The following is an 18,600-nucleotide window of genomic DNA, read 5'->3' on the forward strand; positions in this document are numbered from 1 at the left end:
TGATTGATGCTTTATTTCTCAAATGTGATCTAGCTGTCATTTTATACTTAAGAAACTGTTGGTTGAAAACTCCTTGTTAAAGGTGTTCCATGCCCTAGGTTATGAAGATACCCAAATTTATAGCCCCTAGTTTCTGTGTGTTTGTGTCACTGCTCAGAAACAAAATTAGATTCACTTTTATATCCTCATCCATCTTGGTATCCCAACTTAAAACTTAGGAGTCATCTCATTCTTCAGAATTTTAGAGGGTAGAGTTCTTTAACAAAATACTTGTTAGCAAATGTCTCATTAAGATTAGCCCCTCGGGGTCCCCCGGGTGGCTCAGTCAGTTAAGCATCCAACTCTTGATTTGGGCTCAGGTCATCATCTCACAATTTGTGAGCTTGAGCCCCGCATTGGGCTCTGCGCTGTGTGGAGCCTGCTTGGGATTCTCTCTGCCTCTCTCTCTTTCTCTCTCTGTTTCTCTCTCTCAAAATAAATAAATAAACTTAAAAAAGATTAGCCTCTCCTTCTTCCATAGTCTTCCTATCTGGAACTTTGAGGAATAGAACATTTCCATCTCATAAGCCTAAATATGGGAATGTAAGTATTCAGAATTAAAAGCTCTTTTTTCTTCCTTCAAGTTGGCAGTACTAACCTAAGGCCCTCCTCTCCCCCCACTGACCTTGTTCTCTTTTAGAATATGCAAAGCATTTTTACAAAATGTACGTGTGAGTGTGTGTACCCATGGAGGGAGTCAGGTCATTTTGCCATGGATGTGTGTTACTCTGTTTTCCAGGATCAAAGGGATATTATCCATTTCTCTGTGAATCCAAAGTGGGTTGGAGGGATATAACATAAAAGTATCAGGAATATCTGGTCTTTAGAGTATCTGGTCCATGCATGTAGTACATTGTATGAAAAACAACGCACATCTTGGAACAGATTGGTTCATCTTTGTAACCTGTTATATTTATGACCTTGGGCAAGTCACATACCTCTTGAAACACATTTCCTTATGTCTTAGAATATCTCCTTCCTGGGGTCCCTGGGTAGCTCAGTTGATTACGCATCTGACTCTTGATTTCAGCTCAGGTCATGATCTCACAGTTGGTGAGTTCGAGCCCCACATCGGACTCGCTGCTTCAGATGCTCTGTCCCCCTCTCTGTCCCTCCCCTGCTTGCTCTCTCGCTCTCTTTCAAAAATAAAAATAAACCTAAAAACATTTTTTTAAAAAGATTAACTCCTTCCCAGGACTGTCATAATTAGATGACATTCTCATTTGGTGACTAGGAAGGAATAAATGATAGCTGCTTCATTTGTCATTGTTTTAATTCTCTATTCTTTGCACCAGAAAAGAAGTTAGAGTTCTTTTATTTTACCCAATCTTTTTTTAGGAGACAAATAAGGAAATTACTGACTTTTTTTTTTTTTAATATGGACCACTTCATGAATTTGCACATCATCCATGTGCAGGGGCCATGCTAATCTTCTCTGTATCGTTGTAATTTTAGTCTATGCACAGGGTTCCTAAGCGAGTACAATGAGTGACTTTCTTAATGAAGGCTAGGCATTTTCCATATATTACCTCATTTAATCAACAGAAAATCCTGGGGAAAGGTAAGATTATCTCCATTTTACACATCAGGAGACTGAGGCTTAGAAAGGGTAGCTTTTAAGGTTGAGTAGGTCACATAGCGTGGACCTTAAAAGTAAAACAGCCAGTTGTTTTATCAGCAAAATGGGTTTATTCAGGAATAGCACTTTGAGACATGCAGGCTATGGCAAATCATAGGCAAGTCTGGAGATCAAAGGAGGGAAAGTTAAATTACAGAGAAAAGGAGGAAGTTGGGAAGGGTTGCTCTGAACACAAGCCCATTGGAGGGAAGTGAGAATTCAGGGCTTCTCACGGGATCAGATGTATTTTCTTATTGGCTGAGCTTGTTGTTGGGCAAGGAGAAATTCTTCCAGCTGGTGTGAGTAGTAAAGGGGGGGCTTCTTCCTGTTGGAGTCTGCAACTGAGGGCCAGAGGTGGGGGCACAAGAGCTCCCCTTTCTGGCCTCCAGTTTCATTTAAAACAAGGTTTTCTTTTTTCAGAACTGAGCTGAGAATTCACGTCCCAGACTTTGTGTCTACCCGTGCTATTCAGTGTTTTCCCTACCCGCATGTGCCTCAGGATGTAGGAGAGCAGTGTATGCGGAGATTAACCCCAAGTGGATGTCCACATAACTGCTTTAGAGCCTTGCTCCTGTCTTTAAAATGACTGTGCTTCTTTGCATTCATTCCCTTGTTTCAAGATGAAGGTTTCCCACCAAGCCCTGAAGTAGAATTGATGATGTCCATTTGCCCTCTGGCTGTGTAAACAGAACTTTGAGGAGACTGGTTTTTCTTCTTGGAGGCTGGAGAGCTTACGGCTGGTTTTGATTTCTTAGTTAAACTTTAAAAAAATTTTCCCTTGAATATGACGATTTGAAGTCCTGTCCTATGAAGCCTGAACCCGTATTAACTCACTGACCCTGTTTCAGATCTCTATTCCGGCTTTCTCCGTCACCCTAATAAAGAAAACCAAAACTGCCCTTCTGGTGCCAAATGCCCTGATTATAGCGACAGTCACAGACCGGGTGAGTACGCCTCAGAGCAAGGTGCCTTTCCTTTGTCCTATTTCTGTAGTGTTGCTTCCCCTCACAAGGAACTTTATTCTCATACACTTGTTGACAATTTTGAATTTTCTGCTGACTTCATTAGACTTGCTTGATCAAGGTCAAAAAAAAAAAAAAAATTATTTCCCAGCTTCCCTTTCCCTAATATCTCTTAGAACAGGCTAAACTGATATATTCACTTTCTCCAATATTTAATATTTGAAACAGCCACCACCACCCCACTGTTGATGGGGTGAGGCAGGGTGATATTGAAGAGCCCCCCCACACTCTCCCTTGGTATTTCTCCAGAACCATCCCAAATACATAAACTTGGTTCTTGCTGTACACATGTGGCTTCAGGACCAGTTCCTAGGCCCACTTTGCTTCCAGGTTGCTTTAAGTCTTGTGTTCTTCTGTATAGAAATTCTAGAGCTGCTCAGTACTGCTGGGCTGCCCCAAACGTGTGCAACCAGAAATACCTACATGTAGAGTGGTGTTGATTTCACCTTGGCCAGATAGAGGGAGTAGAATTCTATGGTTACTCATTTGTCACTGGAAATTACTGTTTTAATGTTTATTTTTCAGAGACACAGAGTATGAGCAGGGGAGGGGCAGAGAGAGAGGGAGACACACAATCCGAAGCAGGCTCCAGGCTCCGAACTGTCAGCACAAAGCCTGACGCGGGGCTCGAACCCACAAACTATGAGACCATGACCTGAGCCCAAGTCGGACGCTTAACTGACTGGGCCACCCAGGCACCCCTTGAAATTAATTGTTTTAATATTTTACTGAATATTTCTATGAAAGCATAAAAGCTACATTCCATTTCCAACAAAACTGGATAAATTGAAGAGGGAAGCAGAGTGAAGGAAAGATATAAGAGGCTATTCTGACGTGGTAGGAAATATATTAATATTTTGGAAAAAAATGTTAACATTAATGGCTAATAAGCATGTACTTCTCGCCACGCATATGCTAAACACTTTCCTTCTGTTTTCCCATTTGTTCCACACTGCTACCTATTAGGGGTAGGTGTCAAGAAAACTGAAGTCAAGTGGCACCTGGGTGGCTCAGTCAGTTGGGCATCCAACTCTTGATTTCAGCTCAGGTCATGATCCCAGGGTCACTGGATGGAGACCTGCCTCAGGCTCTGCGCTGACCACATGAACTCTGCTTGGAATTCTCTCTTTCCCTATCCCTCTGCCCCTTCTCTGCCAAAATAAAAAAATTTTTTTTAATTTTTTTAATTAAAAAAAGAAAACTGAAGCCAAGAGTGGTGGGGCTGTTAGCCCAATGTCACCTACTTCCTGAGTGTCAGAGCCAGACTCTGCAAGTAGGTCTAATGCAGAACCCATAGTATTAACTACTTTGGAATACATGCTTGCTTGGAAAGCATATGGAGGGGCACCTGGGTGGCTCAGTCGGTTAAGCGTCCGACTTCGGCTTAGGTCATGATTTCGCAGTTTGAGTTCAAGCCCCACATCGGACTCTGTGCTGACAGCCCTGAGCCTGGAGCCTGCTTTGGATTCTTTGTCTCCCCCATCCCTGCCCCTCCCTGCCCATGATCTGTGTCTCTCTGTCTCTCAATAATAAGTAAACATTGAAAAAAGAAATTTAAAAAAAAAAGCATATCGAGTGCTCTCCTTGATGAGTGAAAGGGATAATCACAGACTTCTGAAAAGGGGATGTGAAAAGATTTTGTGACTCTACTAGGTGGAGAAAGAGGGAGTTTTAGTATTTTCTTCAATGTACCGCTGAGTAAAATTACTTTTCCTTATGTCATTTGTCTCCAAATTACTTGTCTAATCTGATTTCACTTCTTTCCCATCGCTTGTGTGTAAGCATCCACTAGAAAAATCTCCATATTTGTACAAGGAAGAATCTGGAAGTGGCTTGAAAAAGAACAAGCCTGTGAGAGCCTCTGGGAAATTTTTAGTGGAAATCTAGGTCAGAACAGAGAAAGCAGACCCTTGGGAATTGTTAAATACCTTAAAAGAAAAGGGGTAGGCAGTGGGGAACAAGTTTTAAAGAGGATCTGGCAAATATCACTAGCCTTTTTTTTTTTTTTCTTAGTGCCCAGGTCTTGCCTGCCTGTTGGGGACATCAGTGTCAGGGTATTGGAGCCTTCATATCATTCAGCATTTCTTTATTACTTAAAGGGGGCTTGAAGGTTTTGTTGCTGTTGTGGGGGAGTAGATTTTGTTTATTCCAGGAACAGAATAAAAACTGATAGAGGTGAATGAGATTGTAGACCAGAGGAAAAGAGAAGAAAACATGTATACAGATAAAGTTCTGCACTCTGAACTCTGACTTCTGGTCAGGCAGTATCTGTTCCGTAATCACTCTGTTTTGTTTTGCAGTACATATTTGTCTCCTTACTCTCCAGAGATTCCACTTACAAACTACTAAAATCTGTGTGTGGACACTTAGAAGTGAGTACAACATCCCCGAGCCTCACCTGCTGTCTCTCTCCTGGATTTCCCGTGGTTTTGTAGTTGATCTGGTTTTCCTTTTTGTTTCACTAATTTCAGAATACAAGTGTTGGGAACAGTCCCAACCCGTCTTCTCTTGAGAACAGTTTCCGGGCAGACCGCCCTTCATCTCTGCCTCTGGTGAGTTGCCTACATAACTAGCTCAGTGCGAAAGAAAGGGGATGATGTGTCCCACAGTTACACTTCTCCTGACACCATGACCAGGGGACCTTAATATCTGAGGTAAAATTGAAGACACAGGGTGTTTCTGTCCTCAATAACAGTGGGGGGCCATAGAAGGCCATCAACTTTTTCCAAGTAATCAAAGAGCTGTCCTACCAAAGAAAAGAAGCAGTATAGGGGCCCCTGCGGTGGCTCACTCGGTTAAGCATCCAACTTGGGCTCAGGTCATGATCTCACGGTTTGTGAGTTCGAGCCCCACGGGGAGCTCTGTGCTGACAGCTCAGAGCCTGGAGCCTCCTTCGGATTCTGTGTCTCCCTTCTCTCTCTCTCTCTCTCTCTGTCCCTCCCACACTTGTGCTCTGTCTCTCTCTCTCTGTCAAAAATAAAGTATAAAAAAAATTTTTTTAAAGACACAGGACAGTGGCTGTCTGGGCAAGTGGGTGGTCCGTGGAGGTGATCCTAAAATCTTGCTCCGTTTGCTTGTCAGTGTTGTTTTAGAGGGATTCACCAATAGTTGGGGGAGGGGCATGGTCCATCCCCACAAATCACTGATTGTCTTCTCTGTTCAAGGCACTGTGCTAGTGTAAGGCTATAAGGACACCAAGAAAACCCAAAACTAGTTCTTGCCTTCCAAGACTTTCTAGCTTAGTAGAAAAGATGAGGAACATCCAGAAATAATTATAAAAGAAGCACTCTATAGTGACCAAGAGATTTTTTGATTCCTTCAGATTCCGTTGACAGTACAGTAAATCTCCAGTGGAAAGTAGCTCTCCCCCATTTGTACACGTTTTCTACCTATGGTGGCATCATGTTGGCTCAAGCGAGTTCTAGCCGTATTTATTCAAGTCATTATTCCCAAACAAATCACTGTTACATGTTGAAATACCTTTGGTGTAATGGTATGAGCCCATGGTTTTAACATCTACAAATCTTTTTTTTTAAGAGCTGTGAAAAAGTCCAGGGATTGCAAACCTGTCCACATAAAAAGTTGTATAACAATGTTCACAGCTGCTTTGTTCATAATAGCCAAAAAATAGAAACAATCCTGATGTCCATCGTCTTCTGAATGCATAAGTCAAATGTCATATGTCCATACAAGAGAATATTATTTGACCCTGAAAAGGAAGGAGAACTATAGATACGACATGGAGGAACTTCGAAAACATGATGCTAAGTCAAAGAAGCCAGACACAAAAGGCCACATACTAGATGGTTCCATTTACATGACAAATTGATAGGGAGAGAAAGTGGATTAGTGGTTGCCAAGGGATGGGGGAAGACAGAGAAATTAGGGTGACTGCTAATAGGTAAAGGGTTTCACTTTGGGGGTGATGGAAATGTTCTGAAATAAGACAGAGGTGATGGCGGCATGACATTGTGATTGTGCTAAACACCACTAAATTGTATGCTTTCAATGATGTTTTTATATTACATGAATTGTATCTCAGTTTAAAAAAAAAACACACCTTGAAAGAAAGTAGGGGAGAGCAAGACAAAAGAAAATGAAACACAATATGATTTGGAACCAACAAAGTTGGTTTCAAATCTGGGCTCCACCCAGCTGAGTTATGCCATCAGACAAGCTCTTGAACTGCTGTGGCTCAGTTTCTTCATCCAGTAAAATGCCAACCTCACGATGTGGCTGTGCAGATCGAGTGCAGTCATCTATGCAAGGAGCTGAGCCTACTGTCTGATAGATGATAGGCATTCAATTACTAATTGTTACACCCAAGAGACTTGAATTTTTCAACTTTCTGTCTCCTAGAAATTCGTGCCTGAAATGGAAATGAGTTATTGAAACGATCAAAAGATAGCTAGTATCAGCTGAAAGCGTGGTCATTTGCTTACCAGATAAGTCTCTTCGTTTGGCAGCGACCTAAATCGTGAAAAGCTCAGCCTAACAGGACCTTCCCCAGGACATTTTAGTGACACCTGTTGTGACTCCAGTTCTGAAGCACTTGTGGGGGAAAATGAAATACAAACTAAAACATCCCTGCTTTTTCCCTACTCCTTACCCCTCCATCATTCCTCTGGAATTCAACAGTAATAGCACTGACTGGGTTTTAAGGGAGTCAGAGAGGGAAGAAAAATAGCCAAACCTTTCCTTTCAGTGTGTAACTTGTTAAAGCCCTTTTCCATTTTGTTTTCCATACCTTTTTTAAACTGTGTTTTAACGAGTACCTTTGCATTTAACACATGTATTTTAGAAAACTTGACATCTTATTTTTTCTCGTATATATGTCCATGTCAATCACTTTTTCTCATTACAACATGCTAAAGAGACTTCTCCAGTTTTATCCTGGAAGCTTTTCAATCATTAGTTCAGCTCTTTTTTTTTTTCCCCCTAGACATTTGTTGTTTGAAACAAGTTGGCCACTGTTGACAGGATTCTAACTCCCCAGAAAAAATGTGTTTCAGTAACCAGATCCTCTGCCCTATTGGGGGAAATCCCAGTGGTATGGGGTAATCTTCCCTTCTTTTCAGTATTTTATAGGTTAGGCCTAAGTGGAAAGGCTTGGGGGTTCCAGAGGCCTACCTGTGTAATGAGGGGAATTGGATTTTGTACACTGCCTTGTTTCCCTTCAGGATTTCAACGATGAATTCTCAGATCTGGATGGAGTAGTTCGACAAAGAAGGCAAGACATGGAAGGATACAGCAGTTCTGGTTCCCAGACTCCTGAATCCGAGAACTCTCGAGGTCCGAGAAATATCTAAAATGTCATGCTCCACAAAACATCCTCATGTCACCCCTTAAAAACAAAGACAAAACCAACAGAAATCAACACCTTGTCAATTAATCACCAATTAAGAAGGGACTAATTAACAATGGAGAAAGGTGTGCCTGGGTGGCTCAGTCAGTTAAGTGACCAACTCTTGATTTAGGCCCAGGTCATGATCTCATGGTTCGTGGGTTTGAGCCCTACGTCAGGCTCTGAGCTATCAGGGCGGAGCCTGCTTCAGATTCTTTCCCTCTCTGCCCTTCCTCTCAAAAATAAATAAACTTTTAGAAAAAAAAAAAAAAATGACAAGGGACTTTGGAGAAAGGGTAGTCCGAAAGTTTTAGGGGAAAAGAATGGTCTACATGGTAAAAATCCATTTCTCTTTATACACAATAAATGTCTCTTTTTTTAATTTTTTTTTTGTTTTTTTTTTTAATTTATTTTTGAGACAGAAACAGAGCATGAGCAGGGGACGGGCAGAGAGAGGGGGAGACACAGAATCTGAAGCAGGCTCCAGGCTCTGAGCTGTCAGCACAGAGCCCGACGTGGGGCTCGAACTCAAAGAGTGTGAGAGCATTACCTGAGCTGAAGTCGGACGCTCAGCCAACTGAGCCACCCAGGCACCCCAATAAATATCTCTTAAATCGACATAATATGAGGGTGGTTGAAAGAGAAAAACATAGAATGTTTTCTTATCTCAGTAATACTATTCACTGTTAGAGCTGAATGGTCCCCATGAGTCACTGGGCTAAGGACAGACTGTCTTTATATCATTTTCTTACTTGCTTAAGTATTGGATTTCAATACCTAACCACTGAACCAACTTGTGAGAAGATCAATTTATATTCTTGGCCATTCCACATGTTGTGAGACTGATTTGCTTTGTGGTTGCTCCTGTGTTTTTTAAATGCATTGGGAAGAAAACTCAGCCAGCTCCATTTTGGTTTGATAGATTTCCATGTGACAGAATCCCAGACAGTTCTGAATGTCTCCAAGGGAGAAACAAAACCAACTCGGGCAGATGCCCATGTGAATAGAGTGCCTGAAGGAAAAGCCAAGAGTCTCCCTACACATGGTAAGGAGTCAATGTCTTGGGTAAATGGGATAGTGACAGACATCTACCTGGAACTTTTAAAGGGCCCTCATATTTCACTTTACGACTGCCTTTCATATTCCCTCCTCCCCTTCCTACTGAACATCTATTTCCTTTGCATATTAATTCATTTATTCACTCAACAAACAGTACCCAGTTCTGTGTCTTACTATGGAGGATACAAAGGTAAATGGCCTTCATGGAGGTCCCTTTGTTATTGTGAATACTTGGAGATTATGATTCCAAAATGGCTGGTAAAACTCAGATTACTGGATTATTTTTTATTTACTAATTATTCTCCTAACTGGTTACCAATTATACTGGTATGAGGGCAAGGACGGTGTCTGTTTTGTTTGCCATTCACTCCAGTGTAGTGCTTGACACAGAGAAGGCTCTCAGTAAGTATATACTGGATGAAACGAGTTGGAAGGAGTTAGAACTACTGGTTAAAAGGACACCTGGAAAGGGGCCCCTGGGTGGCTCAGTCGGTTAAGCATTCGACTCTGGCTCAGGTCATGATCTCACGGTTGGTGAATGTGAGCCCCACATCCGGCTCTGTGTTGTCAGCATGGAACCTAATTGGGATCCTCTGTCCCCACTCTCTCTCTCTGCCCCTCCCCCGCTCGTGTCTGTCTGTCTCTCTCTCTCTCTCAAAAGTAAGCATTTAAAAAAATAAAAATTAAAAAAAAATTCAAAAGATACCTGGAAGGCTTTACTTCATGTTTTCTCCTATTTCTGTTACCCAGGAATAATTATCTCTTTCAACTATCCCTTCCCCATAGGGATTTTGCTGGATGAAGGAGGTGTGTTGCAGTTTTAAAACTGTTCCCTTTTTTTTCTTCCCAACAGGTCAGTCAGAAACCATTGGAATCTTACACAAAGTAAAGCCTCAGACATGTACGACTCTCCACCACATTCTTATTTTTTACGCAATCGTGTAAGTAGATGAATTTATTAGGAATGACTTAAGAAAATGATTCCGCTCTCTAAAAAAAATAATTTCATGGTTGCAAGAACCTTTATAAATCTCAGTTGTCTCTAATGTGATCCAGAGCTTTTCTTTGACAATTTTTGTGTCTTCTTCCAACATTTTCCCCCCTTAGGCTTAGGTTACATTTTCATATTCATCTCCTTATTTCAATAAATAGAAGGGAGGAAGGAAAACCAAAATGTGCCAGATCCAGCAGAGAACTAAATTCTGAGTGGATGCCATTTGTTAGAAAATTGTTCTGTGAATTATGAAGCATCGTTGGCTTTAGTGTTTATTTTCCCATCTATCCCGTGTCCTCTGGATAGAAGCCAAAACAGCTTTAAAATACCATCATCCCCTTCAACGAAAACTCAGGCATTGACTTTTAAAAATTCCCCCTCAGCTTCCAGTTTGTAATCAGTTGTTTTTCTGAAAATAGCCTGACCTAGTTCTAGGCTGTTCTTGACAACCAAGGAGGATGTGCCCAGTTTGGTTTCCAGATAAAGAAGGGAATTTATGAGTCACCAGATAACAAGACTAGACACTCATTGCCAGGCCCTTCTGGTGAGGGCCACAGCACTGGGAGTAGGACCATGGGCTTGGTAATCCACCTTGGGCATGGCCTTGAGAGATCCTAGTAGGATGGCCATTGTTTGTCAATTGAGGAAGCTGGGCCAGAGAATTTTAAATCTCTTTCTAGCTCTCAAGTTTTCTGACCAGCATCAGCCTGTTGGAAAAAAAGACCCTTTTCAAGTCTCTTGGGCAAGTTCATTTTGGAGAATATCTTGCCTCAAATGTCCAACACTGGCTCTGAGTTGATTGTTTTATGGACATCAGTTCATTAACCTATTGAGAATTTCTCTTTGATCCCTTTCCAGTGTCTGTGCACTAATCATCTCGACCTTCTACATGAGATACAGAATTAATACTCTGGAGGAGAGGCTGGGGTCACTAACCTCCACTGTGGACATTCATCATAATGAGTAAGACAATTCCCTCTGGTGCTATCATCTGCTTGCTCTTGAGACTAGCATAATGTTTGACTGGCGTTTACCATCCTTAGCAAACACGAATTAAGTGTACATTCTGTGTGCTACATTTTGTGACAGGTGTATGTGGGAAGCAAAGACGTGGGTGGGAGAGTCCCCAAAATGAATGCTGTGCCTCTGAACCATTCTTAGGTTGATAAGGCAAGAAACAAGCCTGATTTTACATTATCTTGCTCTATTATCCTAAGACTCACTTGTGACCTTGGCCTGTTGATTAACCCATACCAGCAAAACTTACCTTAGTAAAATGGCAGTGGGTGAAGACATTGATAGGAAAGAAGCAATTCAAGTACCTCAGCTCATTTTTCATGTGTTAATTCTTTATATGAACCCCTATAGTTACGAAACTTTTGACCACTATGAAGATCCCGGTGACTAGTAATTAGCCGAATGCATCTGTGAAGATTTTCCTTCACAATGTTTTTTGGGGGTTTTTTGTTTTGTTTTTTTGACTGGGCTAACTGGCCTTATTGGGGAAAGCCAGGACTACAGTGGACTTAAGAACTGGCATTGGGGCCCTTCTTCTTGCCAAAGGTGGGCACAACGTTGACAAAGTGCCTGTTGTATACTGCATTCACCGCTTGGCTTGGCCTGTCCTCTTTTTCTCCTCTTTGGCCAACCTGGGAGTGTGCCCTCTTACTTTCTCAGCATGGGTCCGGGAACCATGGACTTTATCTCCAAGCACGTGGCCAGCTACTTCCAAGGTGGTCAGAGCTTCTTCTCCATACTGACCCAGGGTACCTCATCCTCTAGGGGCGTGCCTGCCAGGGGCACAACTTGATCTTCTGGAGCGATGCCCTCTAGCCAGCCTACGTGAGGCTGGATTTGGGCGACCGTCTCCTAGCCCTCACCTCAAGGGGGGTGTAGCTCCTGGGCATGGACAAAGAGGTGCATGTCAGTGACTCAACCACAGCCATCGCGGCCACTACCATGAAGATGGTATATCCCCATCAGTCATTTTTGACAGGCCTGACCTAATTAAACCTATTGAGGCCTAGAGCTCTTTCCTTTACATCCATTCATGTAAGGATTTTGATGCATTACCTACAAAAGTAAACTGCTCTATATTAGAAAGCAGACTTTTAGCCCAAGTTCTGGAAGTAGAGACACTCATTTACAGAGTTTGTACCATGCGCTAGAGACTCTACTGTGTCTTACAGTTTGTTTTACAGTTTGTAGTAAAATCAGGATTCAAATGCAAGTCTGTATGACTTGGATAGGCATACAGACAGGACAGAGGATAGGCTTGCCAGCCCACCCAGGGCTTGGTTGTGAGGTACAGCCTAGGACCTGGGTCAGGCTATTTTGACTGTGCTTCAGAATCATCTGGATGGCTTGTTACAACAGATGTCAGGGCCCGTCTCCAGAGTTTCTGAGGCACTAGATATGAGAGCCTGAGAACTTGCATTTCTGTCAATTCCCAGCTGATGCTGATGGTGCCAGCCTGGGTCTATAACTGGAGGACTATTATGCTATACCATTCTGGGTACAAACAACTTTGTGCTCAAACAGCTACCTAAAGTCTTAGTAGTAGTTTACACAGACGCTGGCATATAGATTCTTTTGGACATGTGTGTGTGTGTATGTGTATATATATATATATATATATATATATATATATATATATATTCTTTAGGTTCTGCATTACTGGTTATATATATATTTAAACAGGTAATGCAGAACCTAAAGAATAAATAAGTAAATATATATATTTAAACCAGTAATGCAGAACTTAAAGAATAGTCTGGAATAGTGCATACCCTTACTCAAATTGTTAACATACTTCATCTGCAAAAATCTAGTGTTACTTCCTAGTTCACTATCATATACAAGGTTGTTTTTTTGTTTGTTTGTTTTTTTAGGAAAGTGTTACCTCATGTCCTATTATCATTTCACTAACTTGGTGATGATGAGGGGGAAATGCCACTAACAAGGGCAAATGGAATATTTCATTCCACTATTTAAATAATCAACTCAGGAAGAAGTACAATCTGAAAAATAATCACAGGAAAAATCACAATGATTATTTATGACATGAGACCAGGAATACCCATGACGGGAAAAATTTGTTCATAAAGTACTTTTACAGGACCTGAGCTTCCCCCGTATCTTTCTTACTCCAAGGTGCTCCAGCCACGCTGCCCGATAGCTAAGTCCCTATTTGTACTTGGATTCTTTAGTTGTACCAGAATCCATTCCTTTTACCAGCTTCACTAGTATATTAGTAGCCTGTACACTGTCAGAATTTCATGTCGATGGGTCAGTCTTCTGGATCGCAGTTCCCTCATCTAAACACTGAAACATTCCAATTCAGCCTCCTTTTTTGAGATATAAGATTTTGATGGTAGGGATCAAGGGTAAAGAAAAAACTGTTTTAGTACTAGTAAACACAGAAACATCTGATGGCTCTGTTAATATTTACATGATCATAATTTACCAAGTAAATCACCATCTGAAATTTACCATGTGAAAAACTGATCCTGTGTAAAATAGACCCATCATTGCCATCTAAAAACTTAATATCTAAAAATAAATTACAATCAAGAAACACAGAGAAGTTCTAGACCCCTGTTCTAAACCTTAATGTAAAAATCCAATAAACGCCTTTAGAGCATAATGTACATACATCTCAGGATAATGTACCTATCTCTTAATTTCCTACAGTTTTAGCTGGTAGATGACCCCAGTGGACCCTGGGGAAGAGAAGAGCCCATGCCATAAACAGTTCAAATGGTAAACACTGACTCCATCTGTTACAAGACCACAGGGGTTACCTTGGCACGGCAAGTCTCAAAAACAGAATTGCTAAAGTCTCACGCTTCAAAAGCAATCAATTTGATTAAGGACATTCCTAAACATTCTGCAAGTTCTAGTGTAAATGGCTCCTCCTCCCGTAAAAAAAAAAAAAAAAAATGCCTGTGACTGAGGAGAGCAATAATTCTTGCAAATCTCTGCAGTAGTGGGGATGGAGAGGACATTAGAGGTTAACAAAAGAGGTCTTAGAAGCCATGTGCTTGAGCAGAATTGCCTGATTTTTGTCTGGAAGCCAAGGCGCAACACAGCCACCTCAACAAAAACAGCTTAAGAGACTTCCAGCTGAGCTTTTAAGATACAGTCCCCTCAACACTCAGTCTGGACTTAACATCAGAAAGGCCCTGCAGTAATCTTCACAAGTTAAAGGCTCACTGTCTACTACTGTAACCTAATTTTCTGTTCAAATAAATTTGTGTTCACTCCACTTCTTCCCTTGCCACCCCCGCCTGCCCACAGCGTTTTTCTTTTTGTTCTTGCAGACAGACAGCACCATCCGGCCTGGGGTCACAAGTCCAATTAAACGTGGAGGTCCTCTGCCAAGAGCTTACAGCTAACATAATGAAATTAGAAAAGGTGACTCATTTATTTCCTGTGTTGGGGTGGTAGCGGTGGTGACTGTTGATGCCCACAGAGCAGGGGCGACGCACTTAAAACACTTCCGGGGTGCAGCAAGCAGCCTAAATGGCCAAACCCAGCCAGGGGACCGCGCGGTACGTGTGAAAGAATATTTTTTACTTCCACAAAGACCTAGGTCTCAATCTCATTTTCCCTGTTGGTCTATCTTTTGCTTTTCCTCCCTAGAAATATTTCATCCTAGGGGTGCCTGGGTGGCTCAACCCATTAAGTGTCCGACCCTTGGTTTTGGCTCAGGTCATGATCTCACGGTTCATGGGTTCAAGCCCCATGTCGGGCTGTGCGCTGACAGTGCAGAGCCTACTTGGGATTCTCTGTTTCCCTCTCTCTCTCTCTCTGCCCGCCCCCTGCTCACCCTCTCTCAAAATAAATTAACTTTCGAGAGTAAATCAATAAAACATTAGTTGCTGAGAAGCGGAGGTAGTTTTTTGGTTTTGTGATGAAATGCTTACAAGTGTTTGGCTTCCATGCTGACCTAGAGGATGGGACGGTGTGAATTCTCTGGTTTGTTCGCTCTGGCATTCAGTGGTATTCTTGGACCAGAAGCGCACACCAAATCCCGCTGCCCCCTTCTTGTGCCAGGCCTGGCTAGGGCACCACATGCTGTAAGAAGGGACACAGAAACAGGAGAGCCTGTCCACAACAGGCAGACCAGTGGCCATGTCTCATGCATAGCTTCTGCTAGAGCAATGCAGCACAGCCTGGCGGTGAAATAGCAGCTATCCCCCTGGTTTGAGTTTCTTTGTAGGTGTGTTTTATATATTTTGGTCATAACCCCTTTGTTTCATTTCTTTTTCTACCTTCCCACTCTTGCTTTTCTGTTTATCTTGGGTCCTGCGGGGTAGGTAGGAAAGATAGGGAGTAGGAATGAGAGAATGAAGGCAATGCCTTTCATCGGTAATGAAATAAATATATATTTTTTTAATATTTATTTTTGAGAGAGAGAGAGAGACTGAGCACGAGAAAGGGAGGGGCAGAGAGAGGGGGAGACAGAGAATCTGAAGCAGGCTCCAGCTCTGAGCTGTCAGCACAGAGCCCGATGTGGGGCTCGAACTCACGAGCTGTGAGATCATGACCGGAGCCAGAGTTGGATCCTTAACCGACGGAGCCACACAGGTGCACCAATACGTACCTTCTTAGTGCTGCCGATGGCATTAGTGATGGAGCAGTGAAGAGACAGACCCGTGTTCTTATCCGTCCTCTGCTACTTCCTGTCTGTGTAGCTGGTCTTGTTTCGTGGTGTCTCCACATCATACGTGAAATTTTCTCTGTGTGGTTAAGGTGAGCACACATCGAGTTCGGGGCACACGCATTCTAGATCCTTCCCTCTTTGCCTACAGGACATCGCAGACTGTTCCACAAAAACATACACATATCCTCTTTCTTTCGTCCCATGGGGTTCCCCACTGCCATCACACTGTTGCTCGTTGAGAATTCCTTGCTCAGAAATCTTCCAAGTTCGCTTACTCACTAGACCTCTACCAAGCACATTTTTAATGCCCAACACTGAACTGTAGTCTCGAGATCCAAAGACATGTCATGGACCCTTCATCTGTGGCATTCATTCATCTGGGAAATGTGTAATATCCGGTAGGAGTATTAAACATTGATGATTTGAATCAGACACCACATGATACACAGGCTCTTTAAGGATCAGTTTCCCACTCACTCTGCATTTAGGTCACACTTGGTGTGTCCTGTGCTTTTGTTCTTTTTCTTCCATCAGACTTGTCTTGGTCTTTCCTGACATTTTATTGTAGTGCCATTCTTTCTTTTTTTAGCACTTTTTCACTTCAAAGTGGATTATCAACAGAGTTTTATTCCACTTAAAAGCATTTGCCTGATTTAAATTGAACCCATGGGTAGCTTTTTATTCCAGGTAGAATCGATTCCTCTCAGAATTATGTACGCCATGGCAGATAGGCCCTTGATATATTCCATTCTGGGTTTTATTTTATGTTTATTTTTGAAAGAGAGAGAATGAGTGGGGGAGGGGCAGAGAGAGAGAGGGAGACACGAAGTCTGAAGCAGGCTCCAGGCTCTGAGCTGTCAGCACAGAGCCCGACGTGGGGCCTGAACCCAAGAACCGTGAGATCATGACCTGAGCCGAAGTCAGATGCTTAGCCAACTGAGCCACCCAGGCGCCCCTCCATTCTCTTTAATAACAGGAACTTCTCTCTTACTATTTTAAGATACAAAACAACCTACAGAAGCTGCTTGAGAATGGTGACTGACAGACCACATTGTTCGGGCCAACATGATACCTCGTGCTTCCCTTTGAAGAAAGTGTTCGTTCCCCCAGTCATTGTGGTGGAGCGCTCCCTGCTGGCCAGAGGAGCGAGCTGATGGGCATCCCTAGCCATGTGTGCACTTGGAGGTCTCCAGCTCAGGAAAGGGGGGAACAGAAATAATTGTGGTTCCTGTGCAATAAACATGGACCCTGTCTGAGGAAGTTTTCAGTGCTGCTTCCTCAAGAAAACAGACCCATCTCTGGAGGTCTCAGGAAGGGCCTTGGTGGACACCCTCTCAGATGATTGTGGTTCCACAGTTAACTTGACTGTCAGCAAACACACTCCACTCCATGCCTTTTCGGTCCTTTCCCTGCCCCTTTTCTCTCCTGTACACCCCTCTGAACCAACCTTCAAAGTAAGGAATAGATCACGTGCCAATAAACTTGATACGATCCTTACAAGAATTAGCCAGAACTTTCCAAAACAGCAAGAAATAGCTCTAACAGACAGACTCGCCTCAAGCAACACCAACATGTTTTTCTTTTCCCCCCTTCTGCTGTTCTGTTCTGCTTTAAATCACCTGTATATCTTCTCAATAGAGTACTGGCAAGAATATCACAGAGCAGATTAAACTATCCCACGTGTGTTGTGTTTTGTTCAACTAACACTTAACTGGACTGGTCAGCACCCACCCCAGATCCAGAAACTGTGACACATGCGACTCAAGTACTAAATTAAGCGTACTCTGCAACCAAAACTAATCTTTAAACCAAAAAGTACCATAGTGCTTTGATACTGGATGAAAAACACTGAACTTTTAAATGGACAGGTGAACTATGTTACTTTTGAAACAGGATGTCCATAGTGAACGCTGAAGCCCATTTGAGCATGACAAGTGCATGCTTCTCCCTCTTGCTGACGAAAATAAAGAAGTAACTGGTGGTTTACTAACTTCTGTTTCCCATATGAGTTGGCTGGTTTTTATTAATAATTATTTAGGTACCATAAGATCTGTAATATAAATGATACTCTGTTTCTATCGGCAATGCGTTTTATAATCATTTCTATGAAATGTATTTTGTTTGATCAGATAAGCTAATAAATGAATTAGTTACAACATTTGGATTTGTTAGCCTCCCGTACAACTGTGCCTGGTGCACCCCGGCTTTTAATAAAAACTCGTTGGTTAAACTGCCCTGCTAATAACACTGTGTTCTGTCACTTCGTAAACTCTTGTAACATAAGCATAAGCATAACGTAACATAAGCATAAGACAGTATGCTTTTGTTTGTTTTTTTTTTTTGAACTGCTTCTCCCCTCTTCTTTACTGCTTCCAACTCACTGGTACTTCTTGCCTCCCAAGCATTCAGTCCACAACTCAAAAAGGATTTACATTCTGGGGTTGCAATGATACGGGGGGAAGAAGATGAAATCAGGAAAATAATGCCTGATGTCTGGGTCCACGTTTTATGAGTTGTGTGACCTTAAGCTTTTTGGCCATTTCCCCCCATTTTATTTATGTGACCAAAACTACCAACAAAACGTGTGTCACTGTAAGGATTCAATGTGATTGTTTCTACAGCACATCACAGTGTCAGGCAAGTAGTACAGTCTCAGACCAAGTACCATAGTCGTTATTTTCAGCAGTGTTCTCATGTCTGACATTCCAGTCATATAAAAGTTCTAGGTCCATAGTTTATACTCAAGGGGTGCCTGGCCGGCTCAGTCGGTAAAGCACGTGACTCTGGATCTGAGGGTTGTGGCTTTGAGCCCCACGTTGGGTGTAGAGATTACACAAAAATAAAATCTTAAAAAAA

The 18,600-nt window shown here is 42.3% G+C and overlaps 1 protein-coding gene, 1 non-coding gene and 1 pseudogene across 3 annotated transcripts in view; 1 reads left to right on the top strand and 2 right to left on the bottom strand.

Moving 5' to 3' along the window:
* Positions 1-18,004, top strand: part of GRAMD2B (GRAM domain containing 2B) — a 125,209-nt gene extending 107,205 nt beyond the window's left edge. For both annotated transcript variants that reach the window (XM_042934041.1, XM_042934044.1), the window contains exons 6-14: positions 2,506-2,601; positions 4,980-5,051; positions 5,151-5,231; positions 7,860-7,971; positions 8,946-9,068; positions 9,936-10,023; positions 10,935-11,039; positions 14,399-14,492; positions 16,745-18,004. In XM_042934041.1, the coding sequence (XP_042789975.1) occupies positions 2,506-2,601; positions 4,980-5,051; positions 5,151-5,231; positions 7,860-7,971; positions 8,946-9,068; positions 9,936-10,023; positions 10,935-11,039; positions 14,399-14,492; positions 16,745-16,786 (813 nt within the window). In that variant the 3' untranslated portion in view covers positions 16,787-18,004. The remainder of the gene's footprint in view (positions 1-2,505; positions 2,602-4,979; positions 5,052-5,150; positions 5,232-7,859; positions 7,972-8,945; positions 9,069-9,935; positions 10,024-10,934; positions 11,040-14,398; positions 14,493-16,744) is intronic.
* Positions 1,412-1,516, bottom strand: LOC122202531. The gene has a single exon (XR_006194717.1). It is a non-coding gene; the product is annotated as a U6 spliceosomal RNA (small nuclear RNA).
* On the bottom strand, positions 11,562-12,410 carry LOC122217194 (annotated as a pseudogene).
* Positions 18,005-18,600: the final 596 nt, after the last annotated feature.

This window comes from Panthera leo, chromosome A1 (genome assembly GCF_018350215.1).
Source record: "Panthera leo isolate Ple1 chromosome A1, P.leo_Ple1_pat1.1, whole genome shotgun sequence".
NCBI classification, from domain to species: Eukaryota; Metazoa; Chordata; class Mammalia; order Carnivora; family Felidae; genus Panthera; species Panthera leo.